Source organism: Ambystoma mexicanum, chromosome 6q (genome assembly GCF_040938575.1).
Source record: "Ambystoma mexicanum isolate Mex_15411 chromosome 6q, UKY_AmexF1_1, whole genome shotgun sequence".
Taxonomy (NCBI): domain Eukaryota; kingdom Metazoa; phylum Chordata; class Amphibia; order Caudata; family Ambystomatidae; genus Ambystoma; species Ambystoma mexicanum.
The window spans coordinates 489463390-489479374 of record NC_090937.1 but is presented as its reverse complement, the minus strand read 5'-3'; the positions used below and the strand labels follow the sequence as shown (position 1 = coordinate 489479374).

At 49.1% G+C, this 15985-nt stretch overlaps 1 protein-coding gene across 1 annotated transcript in view; it reads right to left on the bottom strand.

Annotated features, from left to right (window-relative positions):
- Window positions 1–15985, bottom strand: part of ALPK1 (alpha kinase 1) — a 642651-nt gene that overhangs the window by 453972 nt on the left and 172694 nt on the right. The window contains exon 2 of the mRNA XM_069630980.1: window positions 12566–12747. Coding sequence (XP_069487081.1) covers window positions 12566–12686 — 121 coding nt within the window. The 5' untranslated portion in view covers window positions 12687–12747. The remainder of the gene's footprint in view (window positions 1–12565; window positions 12748–15985) is intronic.

The window sequence follows — 15985 nt, the reverse complement described above, 5'->3', positions numbered from 1 at the left end:
GAACGTATGGCACAAACGTCTCCTGGAGAAAAGCAGGCCGGTGAACCAGGCAAAGAGATTTGAAAGCTATCCTCTTTTCCACAGGGAGCCCATTGAGTGATCTCAGAACAGTACTAATATGGGTACCATACAGAGTCACTGTGGCTACCTGAGCAGCTAGATTCTGGAGAAGCTGAAGGTGATGAATTAAATTTTTCAGTTGAGCGAAGTACAGTGCATTACAGTAATCTAAACGGCTAACTACAACAGAGGCAACAACTACAGGATGGAGATGAGTAGGCAGGAAAGGCAGGACTCTATGAAGCATTTTAAATTAAAAGTGCCCGGATTTGCAAACCGCACTGACCTGAGAGGCCATAGATAAGGATAAAGAGATATATTTATATATATATATATATCTTCATCCTTTTCTATATATATATATATATATATATATATATATATATATATATACATATAGCCCAGATTTTTGACAACTGGCACAGGACACTGTGCGTCATCCGCATAGGAGTAGCACCTGAAACCGTGAGAGCGGATGAGCTCAACAAGAGGCTGAACATAGATATTAAACAACATTGTGGATAGAGCAGATCCCTGAGGAACGCTACAGGAAAGAAGAACAACTGAAGACAAGAAAGGAGACAAAGAAAGTGCTTGGCCCATGTCTGTCAGGATCGAGGTAAACTAGGCCAGAATGGGGCCTGAGAGGCAGGCAGAAACCAGGTGGGATAGGAGGATAGAATGGTCCATGGTGTCGAAGGCAGCTGACATATCTAACAGTATATGGGCCTGACACCACATCTGTCAACCAGCCTGGGTAAATCATCCACCACCAACAGAAGAACGCTGAGGGTGCAGATGGAGGAGGGGGAGAGAAAGAGAGAGAGGACAGGATGTCCTGAGTTTTAGAGATGAAATGAGAAGCCAGGGACGTGCAGAGGGTTTGGGAGGGGACAGGAGAGGTAGAGACTGCAGCAGGATTGGCCAGCTCTTTGCAGATTTTAAAGAGTTTGGCCGAGTTGTTATGCCGTGGAGACGCGGGCTTGGATGTGGGCTCCCTTCTTGGTGCGGACAGAGAGCCGGTATTGCCTTTGGAGCAGGCGGCATGCCAGTTTGTCAGAGGATGTACCAGTAACACGCCATTTCCTCTCAGCCACCCTGCACTTGCTTTTAAGGGTGACGAGGTCTGAGTCGTACCAAGAGTTGCATTTGGCTTTGGGTTTCAAGCGGATCCTCATGATAGGGGCAAGAACATTGAGAGTTTCAGATATAGCAGATTGGAGCATGGGAAGGGCTGTGTCAGGGTGTGAGTCAGCCAAAAGGGGTTGGGGGGAGTGAGAAAGCGGCAGCAAAAGCCTCAACTGACAAGCTTCATGGGTTGGATAACCGAGAAGGTAGGTGGCAGTGCTGGAGTTGGCTTGGCCTGAGGGTCAGAGAGGGTGAGATGGGCGGAATGGAAAAAGTGGTCACTCCAGGAGAGAGGAGTGGTTACAGTGGTAGGAAGGGGAGGTCTTAAGAGATCAGAACATCCAGAGTGTGCCCTGCAGTGTGAGTCGGGCCAGAGGGGAGAATAGAGAGATGGAGAGAGAGTCACAGAGGTCACGAAAGAGTCCAGTGGAAGGTCAGGAAGCATCCAGGTGGATGTTGAAGTCTCCAAGAAGGAGGAGTTGAGTGGTTGAGACCAGGAGGGAAGAGGAGAGGTCCACTCACTCAGAGAGGAAGGAGGAGATCTGACCAGGGGCCGATAGATGGTAGCCACAATAAGGGAATGACCAGGAGAGAGAGAGAGCCTGCAGACAAAACATTCAAAGGAGGAGTAGGCCTGCATAGGAATGACGGAGGCAGGAATCCACTCAGGGAAGATCCGGGCTACAACCCCTCCTGAACAGTTGGGTCCGGGTGTGGAGAGGATCTTGTAACCATCAGGGAGGAGAGTGTCAAAGCTTGTGGCAGAGCTGGCTGCGAACCATGTCTCGTTGAGACCGAGGACATCAAGGTCAAGTTCCTCCAGGAGGCGGCATATGTCAGAGTAATGTTTGACAGCTGAGCGAGAGTTTAGAGTGGCAATGTGGAGAAGGTTGCTGTCCTTGAAAGACTTCCGGGGAGAGGTACAAATCAGAGGTATGCCCTGCAGAGGTGTAGAAGCAGCCCAAGGCGGGACAGAACAGGAAGGAGGTGAGGGCAAGGTAGCCAAGCAGGAGACAGCAGGGGGAGGCAAGGAAGCCGTGGAGGGAAGAGAGGGGATGGCAGGAGAAGAAAGTTAATTGATGATGCGCGGGAAGCGTCTATCAAAGAGGAGAAGGTTGGCTTGTGGGACTTGGACCAAGACAGTACCCTTTAAGTAAACATTAATGATGACCTTAGAGGAGTGGAAGGAGGCCAGGAGGGCCTCCCACCGGGTACCACCATTAATGGGAGAGGATGAGACGGGAGAGAGCTTAGAGACCATATGTAGAGTCCGTAGGTCTGGTGAAGGAATGACAAAGAGGATGTTGGTGAAAGGTTGCCTGGAGGAGGCACTGGTATAGGTATCGGCGATAGGGATGCCTGGGTTGGAGACCAGGGTGTCCTTTTTAAACTTCTTCCTACCAGATTTAGTGAGGAGTGCATGATAGTCGATAGAGAAGCAGTTAGAAAACATAGGAGGGGGGGGGGCTCTGTTGCGCTGGTAGGAAATGGTAGCCTGAGTGCCGAGCTCCGAACGGGGATAATCCTCATTAAGAAAATAACCCTATTTACGCAGTGAATCCCCTTTCATCTTGCTAGCTCCTGGGAACAGACCTGTGCAGCTTATTCCTGCCGACTTACAGGACCCAAAATCCTGTTACTGCGGCGTTCCCACTGCGTGAAAAACCAGCCTGGGACTCGCCGGACTCTTCCTGGGCGGTAGCTCCGTAAGGGGCGGGCTGCTTGACTGCTGTGGGCTGCGGCGCCACAGGCCGCGGGGGGTGTGGGGCATCCCAGCCCCAACTGCATACTTGGTGGCCATCTCGCGGCCTGAGGCACACTGGAGGTACCTGTGCAGGGCTTGCTGTGAGCCCAGACTGCAGCTGCAGGAGCGGCTGACGACTGCTGGGCCCCCGCCAGCCTGCGACCTGGACCCGCCGGCCGCGCATAGCCCTGCGGGCGAACACGGCGAGAGGCGGATGTGCGCCCAGGGGTCTGCAGCGTCCCTGGAGGATCTGCATCGGTGCACCGGCTCCCGGCCCCCTGCCGCCCCCCCCTTGCCTGCAGCTGTGCCCCCTCTGGGGCTGAAGACATGGTAGGAGCCCGAAGGGGGCTGCGGGTCTAGGGCGGGTGCGCCCTTCTTGCGGTGGCACCCCATCTGCTGCTGGGGGGCACTGTTGGTCCCTCCCAAGACCTGTCGCGGAGTTGGCAACGCGCAGGTAACTTTATTATTCAGAGCCACAAACAACACTGAAAACAGCTCCTGCGGCAGTCTATGCAACTCTACACTGCAACTGGGTGAACTGTCCCCACACATTTTTTTACTGACACCAGAGGATGGCTACCTTGAACGGTGGGGCCTAGGTCTCCGGCCGTGTATTACGCACTCCTGCCCTGATACTTGGTGTTTATCGGCGCTGGCCCTGGACTGGATCTGGCGCCAGCCGTGCACACGTTGGTACCCTGGGAGCCATGCCATTGGTGGTTGTAGTGTCGTGGTGCCCCCTCTGGGTAGTCCCACGCCACTACTGCTGCAGGTGAGGATTAATAGAACTGTAAAGCCGGCAACCGGTGCAAACCCATTAACAGAAGAGGCGTAGACACAACCTCTGCTGAGGCACACTCATCCACTTCAAACAGCACTGAGGCCATAACTCTCCTGGGAGAATCCTGTACAGCTCTGTAGGAGATCCGTGCAGCTCATTCTTAGTTACCCTGCTGTACTTTGTGCTGCAACAGTATTCCGGCACCTCTTGCCACCCACGCTTACCTGCATCTCCAGAACACTCCTCAGCTGACACCATGACCAAAGGAGCGGGCGCTGGAAAAAAACAGAGCTCTTGGACCATGTTTGCGAAAACGTCATCTAGACCAACTGCTGAGACGCTGGAGGATCCACCCACCATGTCGACCTCACCGGCCTATGATGACTCGCAGAAGATGTTAGAGTATATCCGAGAAGGACCCTGCACACCAAACTCGATGACATAAATGGCACCATCTCATCCATAAAAGCACACATTGAGAAGAGTGATGGCCGGGTGTCTGAGATTGAGACGAGGGTGGTTGCCGCCGAGGACGATCTTGGCTCCCCGCTGGCTGCAGTCTCCTCGCTCTCCAGCCAAGTACTTGCAGTGGAAAAAAAGAATGATGATCTTGAATCTCGTTTAAGACGTAACAACCTACGCATAGTCGGTGTGCCCGAGGACAATATCAAGGAGCCCATGGACAACTATGTGGGGCGCATGCTCCCAACACTTCTGGAGTCACCGAAGCTCTCCCCCCAGTTCGCAGTGGAAAGAGCCCATCGATCCCTAACCGTGAAGCCTAGACCTGGCGCGCCTCCACGTCCCATCATAGCCAGAATCTTAAACTTTCGGGATAGTGATGCCCTCCTAAGGGCAGCTAGAGTCAAGGGGGGAGCTGCTTCTTGGAGTGGCAAGGATCCATCTGTATCCTGATTTCTCAGTGGTGGTGCAACAGGAGCGCAAATCCTTTTTAGCAGTCAAAAAGAGTCTCCGAGACTTAGGAGTTAAATACTCCATGCTATTCCCTGCTAAACTGAGAATGGAACACTCCAATCAGACATTCTTCTTTACGATTCAAAATTCAGCACTTCCCGGGCTGAGCCGCCCCCTGCTGCCTTAGCATTGCTCACTGCTCTGTTTTTGCCATCTCAGCTTCCACCTTGCAGTGGGCCCCATAGGGCCGTGCACATAAGTTACTGTTCCGTTCCACAGGAATATAATAGTCGTTGAACTTGTTTTCTTCAAATGGTCTGTTGATCCTCGACCCATGTGTTCCTCACTAATCACACGACTAAACTTTGTCTAGAACTGCAAACAGCAGAACAAAAGAGGTGATGGCTGGAAGGTTTAGAATGAATCTTAACCTCTGGCATCGCTCTGGGCAACCCTCCAGACCATCGTTCTTCGCCTGCCAAGCCATTACAAAAGGGGAAAGACCATATGCAATTCAGGCTTGGTCCCACCCCCAAAGGGGTAGTCCGGCCCGAACTGCTAGGTCACATCCCTTCTGCACGAGACCACAAGCATCCCCAGACATGTTTCAGCCTTGTTGGGCGTCATCAGTGAGGAGTAGCTTGGGTCTCTAGGCCCAGCAGGCACGGGACCCACGTCTGGGCATACCCGTCCCACTCGGGGTGACAATAGCAAAACAAAAGAGGTGATGGCTGGAAGGTTTAGAATGAATCTTAACCTCTGGCATCGCTCTGGGCAACCCTCCAGACCATCGTTCTTCGCCTGCCAAGCCATTACAAAAGGGGAAAGACCATATGCAATTCAGGCTTGGTCCCACCCCCAAAGGGGTAGTCCGGCCCGAACTGCTAGGTCACATCCCTTCTGCACAAGACCACAAGCATCCCCAGACATGTTTCAGCCTTGTTGGGCGTCATCAGTGAGGAGTAGCTTGGGTCTCTAGGCCCAGCAGGCACGGGACCCACGTCTGGGCATACCCGTCCCACTCGGGGTGACAATAGCAAAACAAAAGAGGTGATGGCTGGAAGGTTTAGAATGAATCTTAACCTCTGGCATCGCTCTGGGCAACCCTCCAGACCATCGTTCTTCGCCTGCCAAGCCATTACAAAAGGGGAAAGACCATATGCAATTCAGGCTTGGTCCCACCCCCAAAGGGGTAGTCCGGCCCGAACTGCTAGGTCACATCCCTTCAGCCTGATTTGCATATGGTTTTTCCCCTTCTGTAATGGCTTGGCAGGCTGAAAAACGATGGTCTGGAGGATTGCCCAGAGCTTTGCCTGTGGTTATGATTAATTCAATACCTTCCAGCCATCACCTTTCTGTTTTGCTAAAGTCACCCCGAGTGGGACGGGTATGCCCAGACGTGGGTCCCGAGTCTGCCGGGCCTAGAGACCCAAGCTACTCCTCACTGATGACGCCCAACAAGGCTGAAACATGTCTGGGGATGCTTGTGGTCTCGTGCAGAAGGGATGTGACCTAGCAGTTTGGGCCGGACTGCCCCTTTTGGGGTAGGACCAAGCCTGATTTGCATATGGTTTTCCCCTTCTGTAATGGCTTGGCAGGCTGAAAAACGATGGTCTGGAGGGTTGCCCAGAGCTTTGCCTGTGGTTATGATTAATTCAATACCTTCCAGCCATCACCTTTCTGTTTTGCTAAAGTCACCCCGAGTGGGACGGGTATGCCCAGACGTGGGTCCCGAGTCTGCCGGGCCTAGAGACCCAAGCTACTCCTCACTGATGACGCCCAACAAGGCTGAAACATGTCTGGGGATGCTTGTGGTCTCGTGCAGGAGGGATGTGACCTAGCAGTTTGGGCGGGACTGCCCCTTTTGGGGTAGGACCAAGCCTGATTTGCATATGGTTTTTCCCCTTCTGTAATGGCTTGGCAGGCTGAAAAACGATGGTCTGGAGGGTTGCCCAGAGCTTTGCCTGTGGTTATGATGAATTCAATACCTTCCAGCCATCACCTTTCTGTTTTGCTAAAGTCACCCCGAGTGGGACGGGTATGCCCAGACGTGGGTCCCGAGTCTGCCGGGCCTAGAGACCCAAGCTACTCCTCACTGATGACGCCCAACAAGGCTGAAACATGTCTGGGGATGCTTGTGGTCTCGTGCAGAAGGGATGTGACCTAGCAGTTTGGGCCGGACTGCCCCTTTTGGGGTAGGACCAAGCCTGATTTGCATATGGTTTTCCCCTTCTGTAATGGCTTGGCAGGCTGAAAAACGATGGTCTGGAGGGTTGCCCAGAGCTTTGCCTGTGGTTATGATTAATTCAATACTTTCCAGCCATCACCTTTCTGTTTTGCTATAGAACTGCAAACATCCTCATATACCCCCCCAGTTCCGGAGCATTACCGCCAGGCCAGCTATCAGGCCCCCAGGCGTTGATGCCGTTGATCTGGTTGTTGTCATGGTTGTGCTGGGTTATCATTCCTCTATTTGGGGGAGGGATGTGGGTGGGGATAGGGGGTTGGGAGTTATGTTAAAAATGTCTTGACAACCGCAAGAGATGTCACGCATGTTGCAATGTCTGGCTATAACCCTACTGGTGCAGTAAGGTGTCCGCATCCGTGGGGTCGGTATTGGCCACCACTCCACCGTGAAACAGAGTTTATTCAACATCTACACACAAATGTCGGATAATGCCCTAATGTTCATGAGCTGGAACGTACAGGGTTTGGGCAACCATAAAAAGATGCGGCAGATACAACTCCATGCCTAACGGCATGATGTTAAAATCTTATGTCTGCAGGAGACCCACGTCCACTCTGAGCAATGTGAGGAGTTTGCTAAACGATGGGGGCCCCAGAGGTACTACAACAATTATTCCACCCAGAGCCGAGGTGTGCTGACCCTAATACACAGAAGCCTTAAATTCACGTGCAGTCACTCACGGGTAGACCCACAGGGGAGATATGCTTTGATCCTGGGCATGCTGCAAAATAAAGAGGTAGCCATACTAAAAATCTACGGTCCAAATAGTGATGACCCCGACTTTTACCTTCCCCTAGCCTCTCTGTTGGAGAGTTTCCCCCTGGTTCCGATCCTATGGGGGGGGATTTCAATACTATATTGGACATCAGCCTTGACGGATCAGGCTCCAGACCCTGCCAGCTCTCCAGAGCGGCCCACTCTATCCTGACATTACTCCCCCACTTATCGATTGTGGACACGTGGCGTCTCATGTACCCTGACTCGCAAACATACTCCTTTTACTCCTCAGTGCACAATTTGCATTCCAGGATTGACAGGTGGCTCATAGCGGAAATACTGATTAGGAACCTATCCCACCTGTCGATTCTCCCTAGAACTCTGTCCGACCACTCTCCAGTTGTCATCTCCCTAAACTGGGGTCAGGACCACGATAGCCCTAAACAGTGGAAAATGAAGCCTCATTCCCTGCTAGATCCGGTCTTTAGCTCTGAACTTGAATCCTCCATCGAGGAATTCTTGGAGTTCAATAATAATTCTGTTTCATCACAATCCACCCTCTGTGAATCCTTTAAAGCATTCATCAGGGGCCTTACCATCACCAGGGGGAGTGGGAACCATGAAGGGGATCTGCTCGGATATCACAAAAAGCGAGATGACCCTAGCTACCCCTGAGGCCCAATACACTTTGGGTCACTCTCCTGAGACCCGAGTGCTGTTGTGTTCAGAGCTGGACACATTCCGTGAACTGGCCGAACGGGGGGCTAAATTCTGAGACAGTCCTCATCTGGTTAGGAAATATGGTGAAGGAGAACGACTTGGCCGAATGTTAGCCAGGCTATTACGCCGTAAATTCGGCGCCCCAACATACCTGCAATAGAGAGGCCCGATGGAACACTGGCTACATCACCACAAAACATTAACTCGGAGTTCCTAACATTCTATAGTTCCCTATACTCAAAAGCTGATAGCGTCCAGATATCAGAGATTGACTCCTATTTGGAGAGCCTTCCACTCTCTGTCCTCTCCACTGACACCAGCATCTCCCTTGAGAAGCCGTTCACTCCTGAAGAACTTTCAGACGCCATTGATTCACTAGCATCAGGCAAAGCCCCTGGTCCGGATGGCCTTCCCATCGACTGTATAAAATGTTTTAATCCCTGCTGATCCCACATCTAATGGCTCTATGGGAGGAGGCATGCGAACGGGTTGTGCTCCCTCCTTCACTCTGGGAGGCAATTATAACGGTTCTACTTAAACCTGGCAAACCCCCCAACCAATGCGGCTCGTACCGACCCCTTTTACTAATCAACAGTGATGTCAAAATCTACGCCAAATTACTAGCCATACATCTACCCTCATTCATGCCCCACATCATTCATCCGGAACAATCGGGATTTGTCCCAGGCCGATCCACCTCCCTGAACCTGAGACGTTTATTTAACGTGATCAGCAGGATCGACTTGAAAGTGCAGGCAGTGGCGGCCACCTTAGATATGCAGAAAGCATTTGACTCGGTATCTTGGCAATACCTATGGCGAGTCCGTGAGAAATGCAAATTTGGTCCCAACTTCCAATCCTGGGTCAAGTTGCTCTACACTAGTCCATCAGCTAGAGTGCGCACGGAAGACAGATGCTCCCCTGCTTTTCAGATAGCCAGAGGAACGCGGCAGAGCTGCCCCTTCTCCCCGCTCATATTCGCTATAGCCATGGAACCCTTTGCCGACATGATGCGTCAGTCACATACTCATAGAGGCCTTCGAACTGCAGGCCAGTCTGACATTGTCTCCCTATACGCTGACGATGCCCTGCTTTATATCCGCTCTCCAGATACTAACCTCACCCCAATTCTGGACGATGTGCTCCGGTTTGGGCACATATCCGGACTGAAGGTGAACTGTTCTAAATCGGTGTTGTTCCCGCTCACTGACTGTACGCTCCCCCCTCCTGACATAATGGGGTTCACATGGTCCCAGTCCAGGTTCACTTACCTTGGGGTGGTGGTTTCCCATTGCTCTGAAATGCTGCGTGAGGACAACTCCCTGAATTACCTTACAAACCTGTCCACTAAAGCCGCGAGCTGGGCTAGACTCCCGATCTCCTTAGCAGGCCGAAAAGGGATACTTAAAAGGATTGTGGTGCCCCAACTCCTCTATCGATTCACTAATCTTCCCCTGTGGCCAGGCGATGACTTCTTCCAGTCGCTACTCCACATAACCAACACCTTTTTGTGGCATTCTGGCACAGTCTGCCTTAAAGTGACAACATTGACTACCCCCATGGAATACGGTGGATCCGGCGCCCTGGACTTCCCCAGGTACTGGCTGGTAGCACAATCCCAATTTGCGTCCCACTGGTTTAACACCACTGACCCTCCCCCTCATGTTCGGCTGGAGAAACTGACAGTCAGCGATCGGAATATTTGTTCCCTCATTCTCAAACCTGCTCCAACTGACCCTGGTTCGGCAGATCCGTTTACTAACACATCCCTGGCCCTGTCTAAAATCTGGAAACTTATGGGCACACCCCATCCCTTCCATGGGAACCTTCCACTATGGAATTTCCTCCCAGAGGTCCCACGCGTCCCACAATGCATCGTTTCCCGATGGGCCCACACAGGCTTTTTGGCACTCCGAGATGTCTATGTACAGGGTAACTTTCTTGAATGGTCAGACCTCCCATTAGCCCTCAGGAGGAGACCATCAGCATGGCTACAGTACTCCTCTGTCCGGAAGAGTCTCAAGACTAAATATCCCGACTTCCCCACACTACCTCCTGATGAACCCTTAATTACTGAGCTCTGCTCCTTTGACTCCTCTAAGGGGAAAGTGTCTAGGCTTTACGCCATGCTACAGGCCAGAGCTGCACCCTCCTTCACTGCACTGGAAGGAAGACCTTGGGGTGGAGATAAATGATGCGCGTTGGTCCCGTATGTGTGCATGCACCCACAAAGTATCCTTCAATTCTCAATTTAAATTAATACAATTCAAGGTGTTGCACAGATATCATCACACCCCGAGCAGACTCCATCACATGTTCAACGAGCTTTCCCCCCAACTGCCCCAGATGTGGCTCCGATCAGGCTTCATATATTCATATGATTTGGTCCTGCCCACGATTGACACAATTCTGATCAGAAATATGTTCCACATTGTCTACTATACTAGACCACACTATAGTCCCTTCCCCAGTATGTTGCCCTTTCCACGGCTTTCCCCAAATAGGGCGTGACTCGAGGAGGCTGGCTGATCTTTGTATGCTGTTAGCAGTACGCTGAATCTTGATGAACTGGCTCCGGCCTAGAGCACCTTCGTACACTCATTGGCTTAGAGCAGTCACCTGGGTAACAGATACTGAGGAGGCATGGGGAAGTTGCAACATCCGCACTCAAGACCAAGGGATATTTGGCAGAAGTTTCGCAGTTATATGTCCACCATGAACTCGGACTCGGTTGCTGTGTCCTCCGTCCCTACTCTTTCCTCCCCGGTCGCCACCCCGTGAGCAGAGACTGTTTGTTCCCCCATGGGTATTGTTGCCTGGACCCTTACCCAATCTATGTGTATAGACTGTCCACGTAATGCCAGTATTGTTGTTCATGGTATATGATTGTTTCGTGCTATTGCACTGTGTGCATCCCTGTTACTTGTGCGTTGTCAAGTCAAATAAATAAAGATTTAAAAAAAAAGAAAAGATAGGAGAGAAAGAGCACCATAAAGTGGTGGGGAGAGGAGAGAAGAGGAGGGGAGTGGGAAGGGGTAGGAGTAGGGGAGAACACTAGGGAAGGACACAGGGCAGAATGTCAGACAAGCACCAACCAGAGCACAGATTTCGAGACATCGCAGCGATACCGTACCACTGCGGCACAGAGAGATCTACGTATGTTGAAATGATAACAATTAAGGTTACCACTTATTGGAATTACCCATTTCTGAAGCACGGCCCTATTCCCTCATGCCATTCGTTAAACCTTCCCACACTGCTGCACTACTTCACAAAAATCACTTTAAAAAGTAGGTAGGTAACATTAATACTATAGTAAAATTGAGTTGTGCGAAGTAGTGCTCTAATGCGAGTTAAGGTTTAATATGTAGTGCAAGGGAGTGTGGTTTTTTTTTTTTTTTTAGAAATATGCACTCACAGTGCTTGTTGGATCCTTAATGTTGAGATTCCCAACGTGTGGTAGACCTTATTTTTTTGTTGTGTTGGTAGTAATCTTAAAACAGGAATTTAAGTACGTCAACTCTTTGTAGGTAGCAACATCAGCTCCTTCAAAACACGTGCGTTTCTTCCACTGATACATGCGTAAATAAGGGTAGCAGGTGACCCTCTGGGCTTTCGGTTTTAAACCATCGCAATCTGACGCTCGACTCTCAGAATGCAAGAGATGAGCAAATGAAATGTGAAAGCCCAGAGCATGGTGTCCCACGTGACATTAATCTGGTTTACACGAATATAGGGCAAGACTCACCCAGCACACCCATCCTTCTTGCCTCCCCATTAAGCTGCCACCATGCCGTCTACATTTGGCAAATCCGTATTTTAAATGGTGTGTGCCTTTCTTTAGTCGAACCATGTGCCGACACGTGTGACCTCGATGTTTTGTGCAGGCCTCATGACACTGGAAGATACATAATATATTGGCACAAACTCCCAATTAAAAATAAAGGAGGCTGCGCCCGTGCATCTCCTATTTTCATAATTGAAATGCATGCATGAAAAGTTTGCTCATTGTTCTCCCTTCATCTAAATTGTCCATTTTGATTAGGTCCACTGAGGCCTAAAATAAGAACTGACAGCAATTCGCTGCAACAAAGTGTGCCTCCTTCCTGCTGCCTACCGGCCAAGGTCCATTCAGCCTCCTAGCTCTAGGAGCCCGCCAAAAGAATAAAATGGCGCAGGGGGAGAGCATGTCACTGACGCATTGTGGACTGGGCGCGGAGCACAGCATGCTGTGCTTGCATCAGATCCTCACCTTCACACCTCTGGTACTCGGCTTGATCTTCCTCTGACGTCCCCAGCGACACCTTTGATGGGAGCACGTCCAGCGCTCGCCTGCACTCCTCAAGAAACGCCACGACATCTTGATTGTTCATGGCGGCTCGTTCAAATGCAGATAGGAAACAGGGTTTTCGTGAGGGAGCGGTGACGAGTTACCTATGAGGGAAGAAGCACACAGTCAGAGGGGCATTAAAAGGAGGTCAATGTTGAACAAAACATAGCGAGTTAATAGGGGGAGGGGACAAAGAGAAACATACGTTCAATTATCCATGGGGCTCAGACATGAAGACATACCTGCAGAGATACATAATGCTACCTAGAGACAAAGACCTTGAGACTTCACGCGCGGAACCAAGGGGGGCAAAGGAGGTACCCTCGCGCACCCACCACATATCCTAGTACGCCCCTCGTGCTGTCCACTTGGCTGCGTCAAGCAAGCATTATCTTGAAACTGGCCTGGCAGGTGGGACTGACTCCTCCAGTAAGGGGCTCTAGGTCCTGGGTGAGTCTACCCTCCAATGCAACATGCGCAGCCCTGCGTCGCCTTCCCCAGGACACAAAGCATTCATTTCAGGGCGAGGGGGGCCTTATCTTTGGGAAATCTGTGGTGCCAGATCATCAATATGGAGATAGTAAAAGTAAGATTTCCTCTCCTGGTAACATTGCTATGTGCTGTGTTTCAGCTGTCATGTGCCTTCAGAAACACGAGCACGTTTTATTTGTTATCTTTCATTGTGTAATAATAGAGTTTCCCCCTAAATACCTATGGAGATTCCCAACATTATCTAAACAACATGCCGTAACCTATCGTGTCGTATGTCAGTTTAGGTCTCACTAATGAGAGCCTATGAATCTGAAAAAAAAATATCAATAAGGGTGCTTTAGAGTGTCAAAAGGCACAAACGAGACGTCAGAGACCATAGGACCAGATTTCGTTGGTGATTTTGAGCTCTAGACCATTTCAGTAGCCGTTCAGAGTACCTCCTTCCCAGCGCAGGATATGGGGTGGAACGAGACTGAGTGCCGCTCCTGCAAAACTTGTCTTGCCATAGCGCTGCCCTGTCCCCAGAACCCAGGAGCTAGCCAGGACACATTGGTCTGCTCATTGAAGCGCGGGTTGCTCGTGTGTGCGCTAATTCAGCATCCAAACAGATCTGTCCCCCAGGGCTAGGGGAGGACACTCCCAACGAGGTCTGTTTTGAAGTTGAGTTATTACATGGACGAGCACCCCACTTTTCAACAATCAGACAGGTTTCAGAAGACTCACAGGAGACAAACACCCAAAACCTCACATACTTCTTGAAGCAGTTCAAACTGGTATATATGTCCCAATTTACAAACATTTTTTGTTAGTGTATTGTGACCAATCAAAACTGCGAGTCCAACTTCCATTATTCGTTCAAAAGGGGTTCTTACTGAATCACTATAAGAAATGTTTCACATCTAAAAGTGTAGGCATGCTTATGTTCCCATAATGCTCTTTGCTTTAATGCAAATCAACCTGGATTGGGTTCTATGAAGAGCAACTATGCTCTGTGACCTGCCATGGGGCCACGCCCTTCGGCATGTGGAGGGAGTGCTTGCGTCTATGACAGAAACACTGCCATATGAGGGGAGTACATTGGTATATAATGCTAATAATGGTATGTTGTAGGAGTAGCCTCAGCATCGCAGGAAACTACTTGGCATGTGACAGGTTAATCTGGTCATATGGTGACATTACCTGTCAGAGGGTGGAAGACTGTTCATCTGAGTGTGAGTGTGTGTTTACACCTGCATGTATGTTGTTGGTGAGGGCCCATACCATAGCTATGTCCTCTTTGTGCACGTGTGCCTTTATGTATGTATGTTGTACGTTTAGAGTGAGTGAAGTCATCTGCATTCACTATAACAAACTCAAACCTATTGGCTTTGTCAATGATTTCTATCTTTCTTTTCTATCCATTTCTCTCTCTCGCACCATAGCTACTTGCTTTGCCTCTTACCTTCCCTCGCCCCATACATCAAACATATTATTATATGTTATTAAAATGGATTTTCTTGCCCTAACTTTTTGAGTGCCTGGCACCCCAAGGTTCAATATGATCAAGCAAAATACATTTTTCCAGTTTTCCCGGGAATTGGACAAGGGGTACAGCACTTACCCCTTGACTCAAATTTAGGAAATATAGATATATACATATTCAGTAAAAAAGCTTTGTTAATGGGACATTATGGTTAAGTTGCGCTACTAAAAACCTATGGAATTCAGTAACAAAACTTTGTTAAAGGGAAGTTATGGTTCCAAGTAAAACCGAAAAACCCCTGAAATTCGCCAGTTATGGTAAGCTAAGCAGCCATAACTCGGGCCACCACTGTGCACTGCTAAGACTAACACCCAGGACATCAAAGACGACATCACTGAACAAAACCATGTGGCCTAGATATGTCAGTAAAGGAAAAAAGGAAAAAAGGGGACGGCAGACATGTGATGTCATCAGTGATGTCATCAATGACATTTGTTGAATTTCAGGGGTTTTCGGTTTTACTTGGAACCATAACGTCCCTTTAACAAAGTTTTTTTTACTGTATATACATTTTCATAGTGTGAATTTGATAGATGTTTACTAGGATTCCCTTACTTTATATACACGTAACATAGAACATAATGAACCTCCTGCTAATGATTTTGATGTCCGCGGACTATGCGTATTTCCGCGAACGGTCCCGGACGACATCAACACTACCCAAACACTCAGGGGGTATCTTAAATTGTTCTATCATACCATATAAACACTGCACAATTTCAAAAAGCAGCACATAAACACATTATATGTAATAATAAATAAACAATGAAACCTATATATCTAATACATCAACCATCCATGTAAATACCATATGTAGTAAAATGGAATATACCAAAACAAAAAAGATATGCCTCCAACATAATTACCTCACAGAAACTGCAGAGCTAGAAGCAACAGTAGACCTACACAACAGTACGAATACAATTTACCAGAAACTAGTAAGTAAACTTCATTTTTCTTATATATTTCTAAACTTTTTGTATTACGTACACTACAATTAATATATTTTTGTTTTTCACACAGAAATGTGCAGTACTTTGGAATGGCTTGAGGAGAATTTTCCACGTGAGGAAATGTCTGAAGACAGTGATAATAATGGTAGACACTTCTCTATATAACCAAATTAATAATCATTACTTTATGTGTACTTAACATATACATAGTTATTTTTAACAGACTATACAAACATTGACAATAATACACCAAAAGACACATTGGAAAATACTCTGCAACGGATGGAACAGAAAATGGACATGCTCAAGGAAAATGTCAATGTTTTGAAACAGTTAGTGGAGGACCACATAAAAGACAAAATTAAATACCATTGT